A 26,432-nucleotide genomic window follows, 5' to 3' on the forward strand; every position below is an offset into this window, starting at 1 on the left:
AGAGGACACAGTGCACCCTACTTCTCCTGCCCTGTGTAGATCCCCCTTCTGACCCCAAAGCTGATGCCACTGGGGCAGGTGACAGGGTTGGAGCTAACTCCAATTGTTCCCCACCACCCTGTGGCACAGGCAAAGGGGATCCATAAGGACCCGGACAGAAACAAGTCTTCGGGTACTATCCTGTAAAACAGGGTAGGAAGGAGCTGTTGGTCTAGGAGGTTCTTGCTCATTGGTCACCAGGGTTGGAACTGTTCCTGTTGATGAAAAAAATGTTAGCAAGGGAAAAGAGGAAAGGCTTAATCCAAGATGGAGGGTTAGTAACTAAATCCTTCCAGACTACTATATAGGGGATGTGATCAGGGCACCCTTGATTCTTTTGAAACACTTTAGCAGGGTGCCCTTGAGCTTTTTGAAACACTTCATCTACTGCCAAAACTGTGGAGAAACGGAAGGCCTCCAGCGACCATCCAACATCTAGAGCCAGCCATTCTGACCTGCAATAAATGGCCATCTTCCCTTTCTCCTTATCCAAAAAAAAAAAAAAAAAAAAAAAAGGCTATGAGCCCTAGCCTTAAATTCCTTAAAATGAGTTAAAATAAGATTGAGGGGGCGAGAGGCAGTCTGTCCCATGGCATCTGTCACAGTCCAATGCAGACAAAGACCAAACAACAAAAGAATCAGAACAGACAGACAGAAAAAATAGCTGCTCTGCAACTGGAAACAAAAGAGGCACAGAAAGGAAAGTAACTGATGGTGGAACTCTCTGTCTTCCACCAAAAATTCCTCTGATGGGTGTGCACCTCATCCACCTGCGGGGGGAGGGGGGGAGGGGCGTCTCCTTGACCCCTGCAGCTGTGACCCTCCAGTGCTTCCACTCCATTCCATTCCAGTGCTGCATATACTGACACTTCAAGACTTTTTCTTTTTCAAAAAAAAAAAAAAAAAAAAAAACCAAAAGTAAGAACAGACAGGGACAATACACAAAGACACTAGAAACTTACTGGCCAGTGCCAGACCCTCCCGCTGGGTCATGGGACTCCGGATTTCCAGGCCAATGCCCAGATCAACAGACCCCCAAAGTGACCACCAGGAACCACAACTCTGATGCGAGCACAGAAGACTCTTTATTCAGGCTTGAGGCTAGGCCACAAGCCTTCCTTATGCAACAGGATAGGAGAGCTGCTCCAAGGTCTAGAGGAAAGGGATTTATAAAGGAAAAAAACTGCAAGCTGGAGTTTCCAAGCTTTGGCATTACATGAGAGGGTAAAGGGATGTTGGCCTTTAAGCTGATTGTTCACATTTGGTCAAACCACAAGGAGGGGCATACATCAAAAAGGGGCATTTTGACCTGGGAATGACTTATGTTTTCTTAGCCCACTCTGTTGTTATCTGCAGCTGCTGTGTCTATTTGCAACTGCCAGACACATTTCGTGTTTTTCTCAGAACTCAAGGGTGGGGGCCATGCCTCTCTGAGGGCAAGTCAACTTAAAATGGAGTCTGAAAAACGAAATGAAGTTTATTCTGCTACTTTAACCGCTTTGTCTGCTTAGGTGTCCACCTCACCCTTGCCCTTGTTTCAGTCACACTAGCATCTTCTGTTCTTTGCCAGCATGTGCTTTCCTCACAGTTTTTCTCTCTTGTTGTCCCACATGTTTTTCTTTGCTTTGAGCTTTCTTCTCAAAGATGTCTGCATGGCTGCCATCTTTTGTTTGAGGACTCTTCCTAACCATTTTCCCTGGTACTGCAACCTATTCTTCATGCCCTTCTCTTTCTGTTTTTTGTTTGTTTGTTTGTTTGTTTGTTTGTTTATATTTTTCACCAGCATGTTGTTTCAAATATATAGTATTTCCTTGTGCATTGTCTGCTTCTCCAGTTCGCACTGGACTTTAAGCTGTCCAAGAACAGGGATTTTTGTCTGTGTCTTACATTATTAGAATCCTAGTGCCAAGCCTCAGAACCTTACATACTAGAGAGGCATTACTTATAGTTAATGAATAAGGAAGGTAGGCATATTGCATGGTCTACTTGGATCTCAGCTGGAAGTATTCTCTTGAACTTTTGAAACCTTATAAATTCTTAAATTATTTCCTCTATTACATAAAATGTGCTAGAGAAAGTTTGTGTCCTGAACATTCAAGATTTATTTTCTCACTAATCATATACTTTATGATGAGGAAATAAGGTCTTCATAAATTCTGAATTTCTTTTACTGTAATCCTAATTAACTGATTTTTAAAAAACAGTATTTTGTAACATTTATTTTTAAAAATTGAATGTGTGGCTACAGCAGTTCTGAAGTATAGGTACCTAAATATGTATATAAGAAATGAATTAGCTGTCTCTTGTGAGACTATGCCTGGGCCTAGCAAACACAGAAGTGGATGCTCACAGTCAGCTATTGGATGGATCACAGGGCCCCCAATGGAGGAGCTAGAGAAAGTACCCAAGGAGCTAAAGGGATCTGCAACCCTATAGGTGGAACAACAATATGAACTAACCAGTACCCCGGAGCTCTTGACTCTAGCTGCATATGTATCAAAAGATGGCCTAGTCGGCCATCACTGGAAAGAGAGGCCCATTGGACATGCAAACTTTATATGCCCCAGTACAGGGGAACACCAGGGCCAAAAAGTAGGAGTGAGTGGGTAGGGGAGTGGGGGGGGGGAGGATATGGGGGACTTTTGGGATAGCATTGGAAATGTAAATGAGGAAAATACCTAATAAAAATATTAAAAAAGAAATGAAATATGCTTATAAAAATCTTTCATTTATGTTACTGCTTATAAAATTTTTACTACACTGTTGTCATTACCACTCAAACTTTATATTCAAAGATTTCTTGCTTATTATTTATTTCTTTAAATTTTCATTTAAAAGCATTAAAATTATCTGGTAATGAACACTGGTAAGCGCTGATATGAGGGGCATAATGAGCACAAGTATGGATGAAGTGTTTAAATGGGAAGATTAACCAACCCCAGTTTGTCAGGACACTCGCTTCTCTAGACTAAGGCCCGGCACTAACAGTACTGATGTTCTGGGGACAGGTTTCGCTTTTTTCAACATTGGCCATAAATGCTTAAAGTTGAGAAGTAAGATACTATGTTATACCTTTAAGATTATTATTTCTCTGAGTGTTTTTCTTTTGTGTTAAAGGATATAATGAGCTCTTCATATCTGTGGGAAGCATTGCCCTAAAGAAATTTAGTGTTTCATTATTGAAACACTTCCACGTCTTCTAAAAGGCACTGCAGATATTTTAATTGTGGTTAACCTTATAGTTAATTGGTCCCTTCAAAATTATTTCAGGTCTTCCGGTCAGAAAAGCACCAGGGCAGCTGGGGCGCAGGGTCTGCTGACACTCGCCAGCTACCCACAACACCCACCACAGGATCTTAAGACTTCTGGTGAGTGGAGCACAGCTTCTGCTCCAATCCAATTGCGCGGGACCTGAGACTGCATTAGTTAGGGAAGCAGAAACCGGCCTGAGTAGGACCACAGGCCTCATCCGGCCGGATCAGCGCCGGGGTAGCAGGAGCGCAGGGTTGCCTGACACCCGCCAGCTACCCACGACCCCCGCCGCAGGATTTTGGGACTGCTGGTGAGTGGAACACAGCTTCTGCTCCAATCCAATTGCGCGGGACCTGAGACTGCATTAGTTAGGGAAGCAGAAACCGGCCTGAGTAGGACCACAGGCCTCATTCGGCCGGATCAGCGCCGGGGTAGCAGGAGCGCAGGGTTGCCTGACACCCGCCAGCTACCCACGACCCCCCCGCCGCAGGATTTTGGGACTGCTGGTGAGTGGAACACAGCTTCTGCTCCAGTCCAATCACGCGCGGGACCTGAGACTGCTCTGGTTGGGGAGAGAGAAATCCGGCCTAAAATAGGGCCACAACCCTCTTCCGGTCAGAAAAGCACCAGGGCAGCTGGGGCGCAGGGTCAGCTGACACTCGCCAGCTACCCACAACACCCGCCACAGGATCTTAAGACTTCTGGTGAGTGGAGCACAGCTTCTGCTCCAATCCAATTGTGCGGGACCTGAGACTGCATTAGTTAGGGAAGCAGAAACCAGCCTGAGTAGGACCACAGGCCTCATCCGGCCGGATCAGCGCAGGGGTAGCAGGAGCGCAGGGTTGCCTGACACCCGCCAGCTACCCACGACCCGCGCCGCAGGATTTTGGGACTGCTGGTGAGTGGAACACAGCTTCTGCTCCAATCTTTAAACAGTGACAACGATAACAACTAACCCCAGAGATTACCAGATGGCGAAAGGTAAACGTAATAATCTTACTAACAGAAACCAAGACCACTCACCATCATCAGAACCCAGCACCCCCACTTCGCCCAGTCCAGGGCACCCCAACACACCGGAAAAGCTAGACACGGATTTAAAAGCATATCTCCTGATGATGATAGAGGACTTCAAGAAGGACTTTAATAACACACTTAAAGAAATGCAGGAGAACACTGCTAAACAGGCAGAAGACAATAAAGAGGAAGCACAAAAATCCCTTAAAGAATCGCAGGAGAACACTGCTAAAGAGTTACAAATCCTTAAAGAAAAACAGGATAACATAATCAAACAGGTAGAAGTCCTTAATGAAAAACAGGAAAACACATCCAAACAGATGATGGAAATGAACAAAACCATACTAGACCTAAAAAGGGAAGTAGACACAATAAAGAAAACCCAAAATGAGGCAACACTGGAGATAGAAACCCTAGGAAAGAAATCTGGAACCATAGATACCAGCATCAACAACAGAATACAAGAGATGGAAGAGAGAATCTCAGGTGCAGAAGATTCCATAGAGAACATCGGCACAACAATCAAGGAAAATGTAAAATGCAAAAAGATCCTAACTCAAAACATCCAAGAAATACAGGACGCAATGAGAAGACCAAACCTACGGATAATAGGAGTGGATGAGAATGAAGATTTTCAACTCAAAGGACCAGCAAACATCTTCAACAAAATTATAGAAGAAAACTTCCCAAATCTAAAGAAAGAGATGCCCATGAACATACAAGAAGCCTACAGAACTCCAAATAGACTGGACCAGAAAAGAAATACCTCCCGACACATTATAATCAGTACAACAAATGCTCTAAATAAAGATAGAATACTAAAAGCAGTAAGGGAAAAGGGTCAAGTAACATATAAAGGCAAGCCTATCAGAATTACACCAGATTTTTCACCAGAGACTATGAAAGCCAGAAGATCCTGGACGGATGTTATACAGACACTAAAAGAACACAAATTCCAGCCCAGGCTACTATACCCAGCCAAACTCTCAATTAACATAGATGGAGAAACCAAAGTATTCCACGACAAAACCAAATTCACACATTATCTCTCCACGAATCCAGCCCTTCAAAGGATAATAACAGAAAAAAACCAATACAAGGACAGGAACCACGCCCTAGAAACAACAAGAAGGTAATCCCTCAACAAACCTAAAAGAAGACAGCCACAAGAACAAAATGCCAACTTTAACAACAATAATAACAGGAAACAACAATTACTTTTCCTTAATATCTCTTAATATCAATGGACTCAACTCCCCGATAAAAAGACATAGACTAACAAACTGGCTACACAAACAAGACCCAACATTTTGCTGCTTACAGGAAACTCATCTCAGAGAAAAGGATAGACACTACCTCAGAATGAAAGGCTGGAAAACAATTTTCCAAGCAAATGGCATGAAGAAACAAGCTGGAGTAGCCATTCTAATATCTGATAAGATTGACTTCCAACCCAAAGTCATTAAAAAAGACAGGGAGGGACACTTCATACTCATCAAAGGTAAAATCCTCCAAGAGGAACTATCAATCCTGAATATCTATGCTCCAAATACAAAGGCAGCCACATTCATTAAAGAAACTTTAGTAAATCTCAAAGCACACATTGCACCTCATACAATAATAGTGGGAGACTTCAACACACCACTTTCACCAATGGACAGATCATGGAAACAGAAACTAAACAGGGACACAGTGAAACTAAGAGAAATTATGAATCAAATGGATCTGGCAGATATCTACAGAACATTCTATCCTAAAACAAAAGGATATACCTTCTTCTCAGCACCTCATGGTACCTTCTCCAAAATTGACCACATAATTGGTCACAAAGCAGGCCTCAACAGATATAAAAATATTGAAATTGTCCCATGCATCCTATCAGATCACCATGGACTAAGGCTGATCTTCAATAACAAAATAAATAATAGAAAGCCAACCTTCACGTGGAAACTGAACAACACTCTTCTCAATGATACCTTGGTCAAGGAAGGAATAAAGAAAGAAATTAAGGACTTTTTAGAGTTCAATGAAAATGAAGCCACAACATACCCAAACTTATGGGACGCAATGAAAGCATTTCTAAGAGGAAAACTCATAGCTCTGAGTGCCTCCAAAAGGAAACTAGAGAGAGCACACATTAGCAACTTGACAACACACCTAAAAGCACTAGAACAAAAGGAAGCAAATTCACCCAAGAGGAGTAGACGGCAGGAAATAATCAAACTCAGGGGTGAAATCAACCAAGTGGAAACAAGAAAAACTATTCAAAGAATCAACCAATCAAGGAGCTGGTTCTTTGAGAAAATCAACAAGATAGATAAACCCTTAGCCAGACTCACTAGAGGGCACAGGGAAAGCATCCTAATTAACAAAATCAGAAATGAAAAAGGAGACATAACAACAGATCCTGAAGACATCCAAAACACCATCAGATCCTTCTACCAAAGGCTATACTCAACAAAACTGGAGAACCTGGATGAAATGGAGAAGTTCCTAGACAGATACCAGGTACCAAAGTTGAATCAAGATCAGGTTAATGATCTAAACAGCCCTATATCCCCCAAAGAAATAGAAGCAGTCATTATTAGTCTCCCAACTAAAAAAAGCCCAGGACCAGATGGGTTTAGTGCAGAGTTCTATCAGACCTTCAAAGAAGATCTAATCCCAGTTCTTCACAAACTATTCCACAAAATAGAAACAGAAGGTACTCTACCCAACTCATTCTATGAAGCCACAATTACTCTGATACCTAAACCACAAAAAGACCCAACAAAGATAGAAAACTTCAGACCAATATCCCTTATGAATATTGATGCAAAAATCCTCAATAAAGTTCTTGCTAACCGAATCCAAGAACACATCAAAACAATCATCCATCCTGACCAAGTAGGTTTCATCCCAGGGATGCAGGGATGGTTCAATATACGGAAATCCATCAACGTAATCCAGTATATAAACAAACTCAAAGACAAAAACCACATGGTCATCTCCTTAGATGCGGAAAAAGCATTTGACAAGATCCAACACCCATTCATGATAAAAGTCTTGGAAAGATCAGGAATTCAAGGCCCATACCTAAACATGATAAAAGCAATCTACAGCAAACCAGTAGCCAACATCAAAGTAAATGGTGAGAAGCTTGAAGCAATCCCTCTAAAATCAGGGACTAGACAAGGCTGTCCACTTTCTCCATACCTATTCAACATTGTACTTGAAGTCCTACCCAGAGCAATTCGACAACAAAAGGAGATCAAAGGGATACAAATTGGAAAAGATGAAGTCAAAATATCACTCTTTGCAGATGATATGATAGTATATATAAGTGACCCTAAAAATTCCACCAGAGAACTCCTAAGCCTGATAAACAGCTTCGGTGAAGTAGCTGGATATAAAATTAACTCAAACAAATCAATGGCCTTTCTCTACACAAAGAATAAACAGGCTGAGAAAGAAATTAGGGAAACAACACCCTTCTCAATAGTCACAAATAATATAAAATATCTTGGCGTGACTCTAACTAAGGAAGTGAAAGATCTGTATAATAAAAACTTCAAGTCTCTGAAGAAAGAAATTATAGAAGATCTCAGAAGATGGAAAGATCTCCCATGCTCATGGATTGGCAGGATCAACATTGTAAAAATGGCTATCTTGCCAAAAGCAATCTACAGATTCAATGCAATCCCCATCAAAATTCCAAATCAATTCTTCAACGAATTAGAAAGTGCAATCTGCAAATTCATCTGGAATAACAAAAAACCTAGGATAGCAAAAACTCTTCTCAAGGATAAAAGAACCTCTGGTGGAATCACCATGCCGGACCTAAAGCTCTACTACAGAGCAATTGTGATAAAAACTGCATGGTACTGGTATAGTGACAGACAAATAGACCAATGGAATAGAATTGAAGACCCAGAAATGAACCCACACACCTATGGTCACTTGATCTTCGACAAGGGAGCTAAAAACATCCAGTGGAAGAAAGACAGCATTTTCAACAAATGGTGCTGGCACAACTGGTTGTTAACATGTAGAAGAATGCGAATCGATCCATTCCTATCTCCTTGTACTAAGGTCAAGTCTAAGTGGATCAAGGAACTTCACATAAAACCAGAGACACTGAAACTTATAGAGGAGAAAGTGGGGAAAAGCCTTGAAGATATGGGCACAGGGGAAAAATTCCTGAATAGAACAGTAATGGCTTGTGCTGTAAGATCGAGAATTGACAAGTGGGACCTCATGAAACTACAAAGCTTCTGCAAGGCAAAAGACACCATCAATAAGACAAAAAAACCACCAACAGATTGGGAAAGGATCTTCACCTATCCTAAATCAGATAAGGGACTAATATCCAATATATATAAAGAACTCAAGAAGGTGGACTCCAGAAAGTCAAATAACCCCATTAAAAAATGGGGCTCAGAACTGAACAAAGAATTCTCACCTGAGGAATACCGAATGGCAGAGAAACACCTGAAAAAATGTTCAACATCCTTAATCATCAGGGAAATGCAAATCAAAACAACCCTGAGATTCCACCTCACACCAGTCAGAATGGCTAAGATCAAAAATTCAGGTGACAGCAGATGCTGGCGAGGATGTGGAGAAAGAGGAACACTCCTCCATTGTTGGTGGGATTGCAAGCTTGTACAACCACTCTGGAAATCAGTCTGGCGGTTCCTCAGAAAATTGGACATAGTACTACCGGAGGATCCAGCAATACCTCTCCTGGGCATATATCCAGAAGATGTCCCAACCGGTAAAAAGGACACATGCTCCACTATGTTCATAGCAGCCCTATTTATAATAGCCAGAAGCTGGAAAGAACCCAGATGTCCCTCAACAGAGGAATGGATACAGAAATTATGGTACATTTACACAATGGAGTACTACTCAGCTATTAAAAAGAATGAATTTATGAAATTCCTAGCCAAATGGATGGACCTGGAGGGCATCATCTTGAGTGAAGTAACACAATCACAAAAGAACTCATACAATATGTATTCATTGATAAGTGGATATTAGCCCAAAACTTAGGATACCCAAGATATAAGATACAATTTGATAAACGCATGAAACTCAAGAAGAATGAAGACCAAAGTGTGGACACTGTGCACCTTCATAGAATTGGGAACAAAACACCCAGGGAAGGAGTTACAGAGACAAAGTTCGTAGCTGTGATGAAAGGATGGACCATTTAGAGACTGCTGTATCCAGGGATCCGTCCCATAATCAGCTTCTAAACGCTGACACCATTGCATACACTAGCAAGATTTTGCTGAAAGGACCCAAATATAGCTGTCTCTTGTGAGACGATGCCGGGGCCTAGCAAACACAGGAGTGGATGTTCACAGTCAGCTATTGGATGTATCACAGGGCTCCCAATGGAGAAGCTAGAGAAAGTACCCAAGGAGCTAAAGGGATCTGCAACCCTATTGTTGGAACAACATGATGTACTAACCAGAACCCCGGAGCTCTTGTCTCTAGCTGCATATGTATCGAAAGATGGCCTAGTCGGCCATCAATGGAAAGAGAGGCCCATTGGACTTGCAAACTTTATATGCCCCAATATAGGGGAATGCCAGGGCCAAAAGAATGGGAATGGGTGGGTAGGGAAGTGGGGGGCGCTATGGGGGACTTTTGGGATAGCATTGGAAATGTAATTGAGGAAAATATGTAATAAAAATATTAAAAATCAAAAAAAAAAAAGAAATCTCAGGGCAAGCTTAGCAAATAAGTTTAGAATTCTTATTATAGTTATGTATGGCAGACTATATTACTTATTAGTAGAAAGTCCGCCCACACAATCACTTAGAATTAATAGCCGAGTTACTCTCATATGCAAGAATTTATATTTACCGAGGAAGAAAGAAGGCTAGGGTTTAAGAAGGAACTAGAGTAAATACTTAGAACTATAGATAGCTGAGTTACACCCATAAACAGGAATTTACAATGGCCTGGGGGAAGGTGGACTAGAATTGGAACTATGGCAAGGGTATGAAGTCCTTGCCCCTGGCTTCTCAGATTAAGCTGACCTTAGATGGGGCTGCTTTTGATCCCAGTTGTTAATATTGATTTTTATCCCAATTGATTCCTATTAGCTTTTTGTATGCATTCCTCTGTTTTGTGTAAAAGTCACTTATAAGACTGGTGCTGCTTTGAGACAAATTACATCCAGATACAGCAAAAAAAAAAAAAAAAAAAAAAAAACTATTTCAGTTTAGAACCACTTTATCTTACATCTAATCTTCCTTCTCTAAATTCTGACAGTCTATGGAACCTACTTTAAATTCTGACACCTTAAACACAAAACCTTGGGACTGAAAGGATTTTTTAAATTTACACATATTTAATATGTATCTTTTCCTGTGTATGAGTGTGCTGTCTCCATGTATTTATATGCACCATGTGCATACCTAGTTTCTATGGTTGCCAGAAGGAGTCCAATCCCCTAGAACTAGAGTTATGGATGGTTGCGAGCTGGAGTTATAAATGGCTGTGAACCGCTGCATAGCTTCTGTGACTTGAACCTGGATTCTCTGCAAGACCAGCAAGAGCTCTCAACTCCTGAGCCACCTCTTCAGGCTGCTCCTATTACCTGTGAATGCATGTGCATATGTGATCTCATGCATGCCACGGTGTTCAAGTGAAGGTCAAAGGAGGTGGTTTTCTGCCAACCCTATGTGGGATTTGGAGGTAGAACTCAGGTCTCTGGATTAGTGCCATGAACACTTCATAAGTCCTTGCTGAGTCACTTTGCCAGACCCTGAAGGAGCTCTTCAGGGTCTTTAACAGGAACATCTAACTCATCATTACTAAAAACATTTGGCTTATCTTTTTCTATTGTATTATTTCAAAATAGAAATTATTACCAATTTTATACATTATGGATAAAGTTTCAAATTCCTACATTTCTAGACTTTAATAACTATGTACAATGAAATATCTAGCTCCTCATTTCCCCTTCTGTCTTCCATTATGTCTCTTCAACTTGGCAGCCTCCACTGTATGTGTGTGTGTGTTCTTGTTTTAATAACTAAGTTTAGTTAACATTCACAGCTATGGAGCCATGCAGTGCAGTATGGGAAATCTAGTAGTGGCTACATCCTCAGTAATGATTCTTCTTTCATCAACTATTTTTTGTCATTAGCTTCTTACTCCAGGGTGGGACCTGGAGACCATTTACCCTTATCCTCTCTGGTATTTGGCTGGTGTATTAGTCAGGGTTCTCTAGAGTCACAGAACTTATGGATAGTCTCTATATAGTAAAGGAATTTATTGATGACTTACAGTCTGCAGCCCAATTCCCAACAATGGTTCAGTAGTAGCTGTGAATGGAAGTCCAAGGATCTAGCAGTTACTCAGTCCCACAAGGCAAACAGGCAAAGGAGCAAGAGCAAGACTCCCTTCTTCCAATGTCCTTATATCTCCAGCAGAAGGTATAGCCCAGATTAAAGGTGTGTTCCACCATACCTTTAATCCCAGATGACCTTGAACTCGGAGATGTCCCTGTGTTAATCTTCTGGAATCCATAGTCACTATGACTCAAGATCCATACCAAGATGCAAGATGCAAGATGCAGATCAGAAATTTCTATCTCCCAGCTCTCACTGGTGAGCCTTCCAATTCTGGATTGTAGTTCATTCCAAATATAGTCAAGTTGACAACCAGGAATAGGCACTACAGCTGGCTTGATCTTTTTTTGTTTTTGTTTTTTTTTTGTTGTTGTTTTTTTTCGAGACAGGGTATAGCCTTGGCTGTCCTGAAACTCACTTTGTAGACCAGGCTGGCCTCGAACTCAGAAATCTGCCTGCCTCTGCCTCCCGAGTGCTGGGATTAAAGGTGTGTGCCACCATGCCCGGCTGGCTGGCTTGATCTTCTGTAAGTATCCATAGCTGCTGGAAGTTTTGCAATGGCCTGGTCATGTCCAGAAGCCAGAAGTCTTTTCCAACTGGTCTCTTACATTCTTCTGCCTCATCTTCCATGACATCCCCTGATCCTTGGGGACAGTAGGGTTAGTATGTATGTCCTGTTAGGGCTGAGCACTTAGACCACTTACACATCTCTCCATTGATTCCTGTCCACTGCATAAAGATGCTTCTCTGACAAAGTTTGAGAACAGCCGAGGTCAATGTGTGAAGATATCTAGAAGGCAGTTTGACAGTTTGATCATTTAGCAAAATAATAACAACAGGGTTTTCCTTAGGGCCAGTGATTTGCTGGACACAAGGTTTTGACCAGGACTACAGTTCCAGGAATAAATCCCTTCCTGTGAAGAAGGCCTAAATCACAAAGTAGCTAATTACCACATAAGTGTCATGGCACTATTGCATTAGTAGGTAAGTATTGCAGCAGGAAGTGTCCAATTCTGATAAGATTGTTGATATGACTTCTGGCTGGACGGTATCTTCTAGCACTATAAACAGTAGCCAGAAGAGAGGACATTTCCCAGTTGATTTGAGATTGATTTTGCCTGTCTTAGAGCCAGAATGTCACCTCTCTTTTTCTTATCACAGAACACTGTGCTGCCTAGCTTTGTGTCAACTTGGCACAAGGTAGAGTCACCAGAGAGGAAGGTGATCCAATTAAGAAAATCTCCATAAGATCAAGCTGCAGGCAAGCCTATAGTGCGTTCTTAATTAGTGATTAATGGGGAAGGCTTAGGGCTGATGGTCTTGAATCTCTTAAGAAAGCAGGCTGAATAAGCCATGAGGATCAAGCTAGCACACAGCACCTCTTCATGGCCCCAGCATCAGCTCCTGTCTCTAGGTTCCTGCCTTGGTTGAGTCCCTGTTCTGACTTCCTCTGATGATGAAATGTGATGTGGAAGTGTAAGCTTTTGATGCATGAAAAAAACAGACAAACAAACAAACAAACAAACAAATAAAAACCAAGCATGAGCAGTGTTACAGAGCCTTCTCTCAGTTTCAAAGAGCCTTGGAGGCCAGTGTGTGGCTGGGTGAGCTCTGTGAAATGAGCTTGTAAGACTTTTAGGATTTAGGGAAATTTTCTAATAAAACACTGGGAAGCAGCCAGGTAACAGAAAATTATGAGAAGCAAATTAGTCTCAATAACCATGGCAACAGAAGGGTTTACTTCTGATGTTAAGAATGCATATTGGCCTTGCTGAGGACCTGAGTTCAGTTCCCCGCACTCATATCAGGTGACAGGTCTTTTGGCTTCTGTGGGCAGATATTCATACATACACATACTCAAAAATAATACCTCTTACAAATGTTCCCACCACAGATGTGTCGTTGTGCAGTGGATGGTAACTGCTGTGGACCTCATAGCTGATTACAGTGCTGAGCCTAAGTGTCTGTGGAGTGCTCAGCTACAAATGAGACATCTGTCACCTCACCCTGAGGCTCAGAGAACCATCTCAAAGGAGAGGGCAGAAAGAATGTGAGGCACAGAGGTCAGGAGGACTGGACTGCAACTGTCCTCTTAAAGTGACAGGACAGCTGCATCTGTAAACTTACAGCAGCTTTGGCTGCTTGCATAAGACCAGGTCCACATTGGACCATGGGTGGTAGGGGGTGAGAGCTCACGATCCCCACCCCTGACTGAGAGTTGTGGCCAGGTGATGCAGTCAGTTTCTGTTAAGGGTGTGGTTCTGGTGGGTAACTACACTCCATGGCTGATCCAGAAGTGTATATAGGCAGCACAAATTGGACTCAGTGGGTTGTTTAAATAGAGGGCACAAACATGGGAATTTTAGAGAGGTGAAGGTAGATCTGGAAAGAATTATGAAAGACTCGGGGTAATATTATGGATTAATCACATAGTAACAAATGACTCTCTAAAATGCTTGTCAAATTTTCACTTTATGATTCTATTATTATTCAACACTGGAGTAAACCCCCAAAACCTGATCATATATGGTAACAAAAAACCCATTTGTATCAATAATTTTGTTTTAATATTTCTAGGCAAATGCAATAGGCCGGAGTGCTAAAACTGTCCGGGAATTTCTGGAAAAAAATTACACAGAAGATGCAATTTCAAATGACAACGAAGCTATCAAATTAGCAATAAAAGCTTTGCTCGAAGTGAGTGACCCTTGTATGCTGTGTTCTGAGGATTTGTTTTGGGTTTCTTTACTTTGCTTTGTTCATTAAACACACAATTTCCAGAAGTAGGTTGTTTGTTTATAATGTTGAAGACTCACACCCCGGGCAACACACATACACACATACCAGGCACATACTGTACCACTGAGCTGTACCCAAATCAGCTGAAGAGGTCCTTATGTGTCCTTGCTCCACACTAGGTTGTCCAGTCTGGCGGAAAGAACATTGAACTGGCTATAATAAGAAGAGATCAACCTTTGAAGGTAAGTTACTGACCAATGTAGAAATACTACTAACATAGTTGGATCGACATTAAAATGGTGTTGGTGCCTGTGAATTGCCACTGCAAGCATGCTACATCCATCGTCACCAGAGGCATCTCTGTTTGGGCTCAGAGTTGCTCGTCTGTTAGCTTACTGCAAGCAGGGCCGTGCTCCTGGCTTTGTGAAGACTTAGAGGTGATAAGAGCTTGATACAGATTGCCCACTTATTGTTGCTGCTTGTCAGTAGGAACCCTTGTAGTCTGCCCACCCAGAGAGCAGGAACTTGTGTTGCCACCACTATATGAAAGGACCTTCATACTTTCTGATCACTGCAGTTTTTCCTCTAGTTCTGAGGAGTTAACCCAAGACTTTGTGCATCGTATGTGCTACACACTTCAGTCCTGTGTACATCATAAGCACTATGCCACTGAGTTACATGCCTCTGTCCTATGTGGTGGGTTTTCATCTGATGTCTCTACATTTCACTTGTAAATGCCTTGATCCTCTTTCACATCTTAATTTTAATCTCTAGTATAATAACCTTTTCATACTTCTTGGAAACAATCCTAATATTGCTTTTATGCCTTTCTTCAACCATTATGAGTTAAAATCAGAACAACTTGTCAGATTATTATGCTAGTGGCCTCAGTGGCTTAAGAGCATTTCTTATGTGGTTTCTCATCCCTGAGGTAGAATTGTTAGCAGTCTCATTTGCCAATAGTTCTTTACATAGAATCATAAAACCTCTCAAAACATGGGAAGCTGTACTAAAATATGCTTAGAAGATAGATTTTTATATGTGTTTTCCTTTGTGTTTAAGGAAAGTATTTTCAGAAAAAAAATTCATGTCAAATTCGGTAGTATGTAAAATAATGTGCACATGTGCACGTGTATGTGTGTGTTTTACCACTTTCCCAAAAGATGGAACAAGAAGATAGGACAGCAGCAAAGTTTCAATAAATAAGAGGAATGGGGACAGGGTCTTGGAGTAGGCCCCCTGCCCAGTCCCACAGAAACGATGGAAAACACAATGGTGAACACAATGGAGAACACAATGGTGAACACAGGCCGTGGAGATGAGTAGTGGGCTAGGTTTTCACCTCTGACAAGACTTTAGGGACAGATACAGCAATACCAGAGAAGCTATGAAACCACAGAAGCCAGGGTTGTTTCTTTAGCTATGTCACAAGCATACCTGCTGGGGTAGATACACACATGCAAGTTATGCATGAGTTGGTGACGAGTGACTGGATACAGAGTTATAGTGCCATTCATGTAACATTTCAGCGTAGGCTGCACCGTGAGTAGAGCACTTTGGTTTAGTAGACCTACTTTAACATGCTGAGGTGTACTGTCCTGAGTCTACACTCTAGCAGATCAATTCGTTTTGCAGGATGACCTTGAGCAAATTTCCCCTATCATTAGCTTTCAGATTTCTCCTATACAAAATGAGGCTATTAATTATTCCACCCAAGCATCGCTATATAACCTACCACGATGATACATGCCTGTCATACTAGCACTAGGGAGACCAAAGCAGTGGATCCCAAGATGTAAGCAAGTCATGGCTACTTAGCAAGATCTCTTACCTTAAAGAAGTATGGGACAGGCATAGTTTTAATCCCAGTACCCAGAAGGCAGAGTGGGGCTGAGCTCTGTGAGTTTAAGGCCAGCCTGGTTTACATAATGAGTTCCGGGGTAGTCAAGGCTACATAGTGAGACCCTGACTCAAAAATGAAAACAACAACAACAACAACCCACCCCCACACTACCACTAAAATGCTATTAGTAAATGAAATAACATGAAATGGTAGTGTTCTATGCTAGATTGGTAGATTCTTATTGAATTGTACTCATTTTAATCAGTATAATTAAACAAAAAGGAGATATGAAATATGTATGTGTTCTTATATACAGAAGTAGAAAATACCACAGTTTGGTTCTTGGCCTGTTTAACCATGTTTCTATAATGTCTAGATAAAGTATCAAGAAAAAATGTAAATAAAATAGACTGATAATGGGGGTGGGGGCTGGAATAAAGGGATAATAGTAAACAGAAGGAAAATGTATTTGCCTAAAAGGAGAAAAACACAGAATATTTCTTATGAGCAATGTCAAAAGTTTTTTTAAGGGTGGAAATTCAGAAAGCAACCTTGGTGCCCAAATAAAAGGTTAAGGATGCTAAGCAGGCTCTAGAAATCTCAGCCGTGCTGGAAGAAGTTGGAACTGGCACAGTGAGGTGGGGCATGAGGTTGAGTAGTCTGAAGCTGCAGTGAACTCAGAGCTCTGGAAGAAATGTGTCGCAGACTCCCCTCCCATTCCACAGGGCCCGCTGACCATCCCTTTCCTCTATTCGGAAGGACCAGCTATGTCATGCTCAGATCTCCTTGCCTGGTTCATTCTGTTCCTAGAACATGGTGTTTACCCCCTTTTTGGAAACTGTATCCTTACTGTAAGCTTGTCTCTGTTGGGGAGGCCTTCACAGAATTATTGTAGAGTGGATGACTTAAAATGCAAATATTTCTCTCAGCCCTGAAATTCCAGATCAAGTGCCGGCATGATCAGCTTCTAGTAAGGAGTGTCTTTTCATACTATCCTCACAGGTGTGTGTATGCACATGCACTCACACTGTCTGTCTGCTCCCTGCCTCCCCGCCCCCCCCCCAATCTGGGCTAGAACTCCTTCCTACCTTCTAATGCATATCCTATAATAGAAAGTAGAAACAGGACAAGAAGTGGCACCAAGCCACAAAACTTAAGGCCCATACCTTTCCAAGGTTTCACTGCTTTCCAAAAGAACAACACCAGGTTGGCACCAAATGCCCAAAATACCTGAGTCTGTGGGAATCTTTCACATGCTAGCCATAGCAATGGCTGAACTATGTAAGAGAAGCACACAGTAGGAGGAAAGAGAGGGAGTTCTCAGAAATCAGCATGACATTTGCATGTCACAGGGTGACAGTGTATGTACAGGATGTGTAAGGAAGTATCATGCCCTGCCCTGCAATGCTGCCGGATGTCGCAGGCCTGAATTTAACCTCCTTAGTACAGCCGCATCACTTTGAGATATTTTGTGGCATTCTGAGGTTATATGATACGAAGTTACAGATAGAAAATATTCAAGTATTGGTATAATTTTTTTGATGTTTTCTTTTCTCAGATGTTTAGTGCCAAAGAAATTGAACTGGAGGTGAGTGAAATAGAAAGGGAAAAGGACGAAGCAGAGAAGAAAAAGTCAAAGAAGTCAGCCTAATGCCTAGCATCACTGGACGCTGACAATTTCTGCTGATGAGAGTTTCTTCCTGCGGTTTTAGAAGAAATTAATGAGTTGGAACCAACCATTGAGCTTTTCTACATTCATCTTCAAGAATGCCCGTTGTTTTCAAACATACGTTAATGGGAAGATTTTCTGTAAAATTCTTCAGTTCCACATAATTCCAATAGTATACTGTAAAGCTTGAATAGTATTGTTGCTTTTCTTCATACAAGCAAATTCTAGGGGAAAAGATGATTTTTAAAGTTAGTAATGTTTTGAAGTTTGCTTCTTCTCTGTTAGTTAAGGAGCTAGTCATCTCAGAGTAAACTGAACCCTGAGCTGCATGTCTTGGTGAATGGTAAGGACATCAATGTGTTGGTGAGGTGTCAACAATTTGATAAAATCTGTATGTGCTGACTCCAGAGGCTAAAGCAAAAGGATTGTAAGTTAGGCATTGTGATAGATGCTAAAAATTATAGGGACAAAAATAAGCTCTAATTATTGGTTTTTCCTTTGTAAGATAGGATCTCATGTAGCCCACACTGGCCTTGAACACCCTCTGTAGCCAGGGGATGACCTTGAACTCCTGATCTTTTTATCTTCACTTCTCAATGGGTAACTCGTCTGTCCCCCCATGCCCAGCTAGACTTAGCTTTTGTCCTTATTACTATATAGCAGGAAGATGTACATTATGGGATTAATGTAGTGAAACTCTTTATGTCTGCCTTCTATTAAGGCTGGGTTCTAGATCATACTCATCTTTGTTCTTGCAGCTTGCCTATGGTGTGACTTAATAAATGTTTATAAAGTTGGTAACTTATAGAGTGTCTTCTTCAAAGGGCAGAACATTGGGTAGAGTAAAGGTAGAGTAATTATGTAGCTACTTGTGAAGAACTCAATTTGTTCATCTCTTTGGCACATGATGGAAGACCACAGAGTTAGTGAAAAAATATATACATATATAGACATATATGTACATTTGCACATACACATACAAAATGGATTCCTAAGGCAAAACAGGCAAAACTTCCAGGAGTGAGAGACAGCATTATCATACAAAAAATATGGCTATAGGAAAGCTGAAGGCACAGTGATTTGAAGTGACCTTCATATACTACTCATCTCATTAGAAACATGCTGAGAAAACATGGAACTGTCTCAAAGTGATAAAAATGTCATATGGTTGCGCCCAATCTTACAAATTTATGAGTGTCAATGGTCTATTTCCTTTACTATCTGCAAATTTAACAAAGGTTATGTTGTTAATAGTTTTGGAATAAAAAAAAACGTCAATAATAAATGTAGCATACCATACCAGACTTTAAAAAAAAGGAAATGAAACATTTTATGCCCTTATGAACAAAAGAAGGGGCTAAAACAGGAAAAGTGAGAAACTGCCATTTATTCATAAGGTGGCAGTTTCTTACAGGAGGAGGGGCTGCATTCTAGCTCTGTGTCTCATGGAAGACTCTGAGAAACAGGACTGAAGAGAAAACAGCATTGTGTTTGAATACTTGGTCCCCAGCTGGCTGTGCCATTCTTAAAAATGATGGAACTGTAGGGCGTGGCCTTGCTGGAGTCAGGTCACTAGAACCCTTGTTTTGCCCTCATTCCTCTCTTTTAAAGTGGAAATGTTTAGTCCGTGTCATTGTGTTTTGGAACAGTGTAACTTGGTTTTATCGTACAGGTGTCATGGTTAAGAGATCATGAATCTTATAAGAAAATCTGCACTTAAACCTTGGGACAGTGTAATGTGTCTTAGGGCTTCTATTGCTGCAGTAAAACCATGACCAAAAAGCAACTTGGGAGGAAAGGATTTATTTGGCTTACACTTCCATATCACTAGTCATCAATTTCTTAATTGAGCTTCTCTCCTCTCAGCTGACTTTAGCTTGTGTCAAGTTGACATAAAACTATCCAGCAGAAACTGTAAAGATTCTAGAGACTTTGGAAGTTGGAGTGGATGCAGGTATGAGCTACAAGCTTATGGAGACAGGGCTAACAGGTTATGTCTTAAGAGTATGATCTTTGAGTGCACATTGGCAAGAGTTGACTTTGTAATTGTCTGTATTATAAAGTTGACAGGATCTAGACTCATCAAAGAAATAGCTGTTTGGGCATCCCTGTAAAGGACTATCCAAATACGGTTAAGTTGGGCAATTCACACAAAACATAGGTTGTATCATTCTATGGGCTAGGAACCCAAGAAAACATGAGCTGAGCACAAACATATCTGCATCCTGACTGTGCACAGTAAGAGCAATGTGGCAGTCACCTCAGTCTTCTGCTGTCATAACCTACCCACCATGGTGCATTGGACAACTTGAACTGCGAGCCCTAATAAACCTTTCTGTGAGTGGATTTGTTATGGCAAGGAGACAAGTAATGTATCTTACTATAAATAGTGTCTTCTTAACTACTGTCCCGACCTTGCTTTTCCAACAGTACGTAAGGCGGAGATGAAAGTTCTGCACTTGCATCATTTTCCCCAGTGTATTGACCAGATTTCTCTACATAGACATTCGTTATCATATTTTTACATTTACTTTTGCAAATATTGAAATGAAAGATGTGTGTTTCACATAAGCAGAAGAATTTTTAAAAGACTCCATCAGTAGAAGTAGAATTGCAATTACACAAATCTGTGCTTCTAGAAACAACATCCCTCTCACTCTTACCATTGCAGCTGTGGTGGTGCTGTCTGTGGCCAGCTCAGCCAGACTGGGGGATGCGCCTCCTGTTTTCCCTTTCCGATATGGCTCCACAGTAGGCATGCCTACAAGAAAAGTCTGTGCAAGACTGAAAAGGCAAGGGCAGCAGCACTTGTGTCTGTAGGGCATGGTAGCAGCCCCCAGACTAAGCTCCCTTAGCTGGTGTAGAAAGAGCCGTGGTGACTCCTTTCTCCAGATCTTCCTATTCTTTTTCTTCAGACTTCTGGCAACTGGGCCATCATGTATGGGTTCTTCAGGTCTAACAACATCAATTTCTTAAAGGTAAGGTGAGTCAAGGTTGCAGATGGTGGAAAAGGTACATGTTCTAGTGTGTTCTTATTCTCCCATTCACATCTAGCTTACTTTCTTATTGTGAATGGACTACCAACATGCCAGCAGTTCCTATATGAGATGCAAGGGCAGTGGCCTCTCCTCAGCTATCAGGACTGTGAGGTCTACTGCCCACGGGTCCTGCTTATCTGCATCAGTGGCTTGGCTTCACTGGTGAACCAAAATTGACTATACTATATTACAGTATAGCCTCAGACTCTGCCAAAAAAGTCCAATTTTGATTTGACTTTATAATGTGTGAAATATGTATATTTTTAAGGTTTTAGATTTTGTCATTAGTTGTATATTTTTGCTTAATTTTTCATATATGGTTTGGCTTTGTTCTTATTAATTTAGAACAGATTCTGATACTTTTGAAAGAATTCCCTTTTTCTTATGTATTTAGGTAATGATGGCTGCTGTTGTCAGTGAAACCATGAAGTAGAAGGTTTGTTTGTTTGTTTTTTTCTCTCAATAACAAACCTATTGATGACAGCAAGGAATCCTTGAAGCAAACATCTAAAAACTACAAGTGTTTGCGCTTTGTTTTGTTTTGGGTTTTTTTTTGGGGGGGGTCATTGTTGATTTGTATGGTTTTTGTTTTTGTTTTGTTTTTTGTTTTTCTGGTTTCAAAAGCCCCCAATTTTCCTGTAAAATTTTCCAATTTTACCTTCAGTAAGCTATCAGATAAGGAAAATGTAGAGAGAATCAGTTGTGGTTAAAGACAGTAAGCTGAGATAACTTCTTAAATATGCTAAAGGAACATTTCAAAGGAGTCAAAGGTAACATCATAATCAATTATGAAAGACTGAAACCTCTATAATCAAGGATGCCTGCTTTTATCCTTTTTATTCCCCATTGTGTTGGAAGTTAGAGCCCAAGCAATTAGGCAAAGAGAGGGAGGGGAATAGAAGGAAGGCAATTAAGACCTTTCCTGTTCACAGATGATATTTACTAATTATAGCATCATAGGTGATGCATTACAGAATTTACATGCAAAAAGGACTGTGTATTCTTATACTACTGTCTTAGTTCTTCCATTGCTGTGAAGAGACACCATGACCAAGGCAACTCTTATAAAGGAAAATATTTAACTGGGGTGGCTTACAGTTTCAGAGGTGCAGTCCATTATCATCATAGTGAGAAGCATGGCAGTATATATGTAGATTTCTGGCTGAGGGTGCTGATCAGAAGGCAGACAGAAAAAAACTGTCTTCTGCAGCAGTCAGGAGGAGGGCTCTTCCCCACTGGGTGGGGCTTGAACAGTAGGAGACCTCAAAGCCAGCCTACACAGTGACACACTTCCTCCAACAAGGCCACACCTCCTAACGGGGCCACTTCCCATGGGCCAAGCATATTCAAACCACCAAAACTACCAATAAATAATCCTGAAGAAAATTAAAAAAATTTCACCTCTGATAGCATCACAAAGGAAAAAATGGTTAGGAGTGAATGTACTATCCAATGTAGTAAAGGATGCATACACTGAAAAATATGAAATGTTGTTATTGTTAAGACTAATACTCAGATTGGAAAGTCATTCTGCTAGGGCATAGTCCAAACCTATCTGCAGATACAATGCCATCTCTTCCCAAATCCCAAAAATGTTTTGGCAGAAATACAAAGATGCTTCATAAGCTGCAAAGGGTGGTCAGACACACCTGTTATCCAAACTACTTGGGAGACTGAGGGAAAATCTGCTAGTTCAGGGATTGCCTGCCTGACAGTTTAGTGAAGACTTTTCTCAAAATAAAACAGAAATAACAGTGAAGGAATGGTTTGAACCAAATGTTATAGCTCAGAGGTAGAGCAACAAAAACTAAACTCCATCTTAAGCCAAGAATGCTAAAATGCCAAAGTGAATATACATACTCTCTTGCTTCTTATGATGTAATGTATACACAAATGTCTGGGGATGCATGTACTGACTACGGGTCTGGGATGGAGCCCGGGATTCTGAGGAGACATCTTTGTTTTATCTCCAGCTATTCTTCTTTGCTTTCCCTCTAAGCTGCAGCCTCTCTCTTTGTGTACTCTGAGCATGCTCTTAGCCTCAGAGCTGGGAACTCTGTCCGCATTCCTCTATCCACCATCACTATGGTATGGAGATGAAATATCATATCATGGCCCTCAGCTGCTAGGAGTATTGGGGAAATTGTAGACACTCTCTGAAATGGAACCTAGTGTAGGAACTCTCTCACTGAGGGTGGGTCCTTGCACGTACCTTGTCTCTTTCTTTCCACTTGTTGATTGTGTCTGATGACAGGGGACCAGGTCTCCACACAGCCTTTTGCCACCATGATGTTCTGCCTCACAGCAGTCTTAGGAATGTGGAGTCATCATCTATAGATGAACTCTCTGAAGCTGTGAGTCAAAACAAAACCGTTTTCCCTTAAATTCCTTCTGCTGGGCTTCTGTCACAGTGGCAAGTACCCAATATGCAGCCCATGCTCACAACTTCCAAGTTGCTGCACATTTTCACCTTATACATGGGTCACCATGTGTCAGAGCGTACTTGCATTTCCCCAACCTAATACTACCCAGCGAATGTGTTTGTAAAATATGTTTGAATAGGCTTGCTGACTGACTACTGCCCATTAGAATTGTAACCTTTGTGTCACTGTATTTACTGGTATTAAGGCCAGTGTCTGGAATAGTGCCCCGTACATAGGAGACATTGAGTAAACCTCAGTGAATATTATAAATCCATTCATGTAAAGCTTGAACATCCAAAATCAGATACCAGTTCTTTCCAGTCTCATTAATTAAAAAGTAATGTAGCTGGGTGTAGGGGGGTCTCTCAGAGTTTAAAGTCATCTTGGTGTACAAGATCGGTGCCAGCACAATCATAGCTGCATTGTGAGGCACATTGTCTCGAAACAAACAACAACAACAAAAATATAAGTACCCGCTAGGATTTGTTTCCTCATTATACCTTAAGACTGAATCTGTTAAAAATGAGAAAAACCGTGGAAAGAAGTTTTGTTTTTTAATAAGTTCTCCAAGTGAGTGATAGATGTGATGGCTAAGCTTGATTGCCATCTTAACTGGATCAGGAAATACCTAGTAAGCAGACTTCTTGGAGTATCTTTGGAAGTGTACAGAGACAGTTCCATAGGAGCTGAAGGGGCCTTTGTTCCTGTAAGTGGCACGTCCACCAGACTGTGAACCTGCATAGAGCCACACGTGGAAGAAGGCAGGGCCTGCATAGAGCCACACGTGGAAGAAGGCAGGGCCTACCCTCATACGTTGGGTCCCTGCTGTGATCAAGAGCTTCTGTTGCTGTTGTGTGCAGACTCACACCCATCTCCAACCTCAGCTGAGGACTGACACCAACAGTGCAGGGAGCTCCAAATTTCAGTCTTGCTCCTCCGCCCACTTTAGATTATTTTATGTGTGTTTCTCTTCTGCAGAGAGAATTTTTTATTAGATATTTTCTTTATTTACATTTCAAATGTTATCCTCTTTCCTCATTTGCCCTCCAAAAAGCCCCTATGCCATCCCCCTCCTTCTGCTCCCCAACCCACCCACTCCCGCTTCCATGTCCTGGCATTCCCCTATACTGGGGCATCGAGCCTTCACAGGACCAAGGGTCTCTCCTCCCATTGATGTCCGACAAGGACAGACACCCTCTGCTATATTTGCAGCTGGAGCCATGAGTCCCTCCATGCGTGTTTTTCTTGAATGACTGTTTATGAACTACAGTCATACCTGGTGCTAATGGAAGGCATAAGGCATAAACCCCCCTTGAATTAGACTTACAGATGGTTGTAGGCGTTGGGAATCCAACTTTGGTCCTTTGTAAGAGCAGTAAGTACACTTAACAGCTAAGCCATATCTCCAGACCCCATTGACCCCTCCCTTTTGAGGCTTCAGTCTTGTACTGAACAAAGTTGTCTGATTCTGCAACATGCGGATGGAAATGGTGGCCATTCAGCTTCCGGTCACATAAAGCATAGTTTTGTTCTCCTAGGAAATCCTTAGTAATATTGTTGATTTGGTGAATTATAGTTCTTGTCTTTGAGCTGTGTATAAACACAGGCGTGATTGTGCATGTAAGGTTTCATATACTGCACTAGTAATGTAGGGACAATTGAAGGCCACCTAATTCAGGCATGGTTCTTCAATTTTGATGACTCTGCTGTTTTCACTATGCCAGTTTCAATTGAGATTTTTGTTGCAAAGATCCATTTGGGTGGTATCCAGTGAGGATACAGGAAATGAAGGTTGTGCTCTAGTGTGGAGTCCAGACCTGGGAACAGCAGCATCATTTCACCTCCTAGCAATGAGCAGATCCAGAAATGATAACACAAGCCATTTTCAATCCATTCTTTTATAGATTGATTTTCTTTTTATGTGCATGGATGTATATGTACATCTATGCACCATGTGTGCAGTGCCCCTGCAGTCCACAAGAAGGTATTGGAACCCCTGGAGCTGGAGTTGTAAACCACCAATGCTGACAGCTGAACCTGGGTCCTCTAGAAGAGCAGCCCAGAGGAAAGGCCCTTGGTCCTATGAAGGCTCTATGCCTCAGTGTAGGGGAATGCCAGGGCCAGGAAGTGGGAGTGGGTGGGTTGGTGGGGGTGGGGTGGGATAGGGGGTTTTTGGAGGGGAAACCAGGAAAGGGAATAACATTTGAAATGTAAATAAAGAAAATATCTAATAAAAAAGGGGGGTAGAAGAAGAGCAGCTCAGGCTCCTATCTGCTGAGCCATCTCTTCTGCCCCTCCATTGGTGTTGTTTGTAACAATAGTAGGTCAGGTTATTGTCCATTTGTCTATCTTTACCATTTGGATCTTAGCATTGGTAGTGTTTGTAACATAGTAGGGTGTTTACTGTATATTCATCTGGCTATCTCTACTGTTTGACCTTCTCACTTTGATTTTCTTTTTCTCTCTCTTTTCTTTCTTCTTTTTTTCCAAGACAGGGTTTCTCGGTGTTACAGCTTAGCTGTCCAAGAACTCATTTTGTAGACTAGACTGGCCTTGAACTCACACAGAGATAACACCTGCCTCTACCTCTGGAGTGTGTGCCACCATGCTTGGCTCATTTTCTTTAATTTACAGCTTTTGTCAGAACATGGTTATATTTTTTAAAAATATTGTTGAATCAGTAAAAATGACATGTTTCAATTCTGTGTAATAAATGGAGAACACATCACGGTAAGAAGACACATTGTAAGAGAAGCATTTGTGTACTTGTTTGAATTTTTAGTTGGGCTAAGTACATTTAATGAACCACTATTTTGCATTGAAAAGATCCACTGAGAGACAAAATGTATTTTATTGTTTCTAAAATAACAATAATAAATTGTCTCTTCAAGGAGAACAGCTGACCTTATTTATTAGCAACGACCAAAATTTCAAGGAAGTATGGGTCTAGTGAGGCCATCTGATAATCCCAGCTATTCAGGAGGCTGGGACAGAAGGAATTACCAATCCTAGTCTTTGAGACCTTTTCTCCAAAATAAAGAAAGTTGGGAGTGTACCTTA

General features: G+C 41.4%; 1 protein-coding gene across 1 annotated transcript in view; it reads left to right on the forward strand.

The window, feature by feature from the left end:
- Window positions 1–18,680, forward strand: part of Psma8 (proteasome 20S subunit alpha 8) — a 57,326-nt gene extending 38,646 nt beyond the window's left edge. Inside the window, exons 5-7 of the mRNA XM_021150704.1 lie at window positions 14,238–14,357; window positions 14,579–14,641; window positions 17,801–18,680. Of these exons, the coding sequence (XP_021006363.1) occupies window positions 14,238–14,357; window positions 14,579–14,641; window positions 17,801–17,893 (276 nt within the window). The 3' untranslated portion in view covers window positions 17,894–18,680. The remainder of the gene's footprint in view (window positions 1–14,237; window positions 14,358–14,578; window positions 14,642–17,800) is intronic.
- Window positions 18,681–26,432: the final 7,752 nt, after the last annotated feature.

Source organism: Mus caroli, unplaced genomic scaffold, assembly GCF_978045245.1.
Source record: "Mus caroli unplaced genomic scaffold, Mus_caroli_1 scaffold_19, whole genome shotgun sequence".
NCBI lineage: Eukaryota > Metazoa > Chordata > Mammalia > Rodentia > Muridae > Mus > Mus caroli.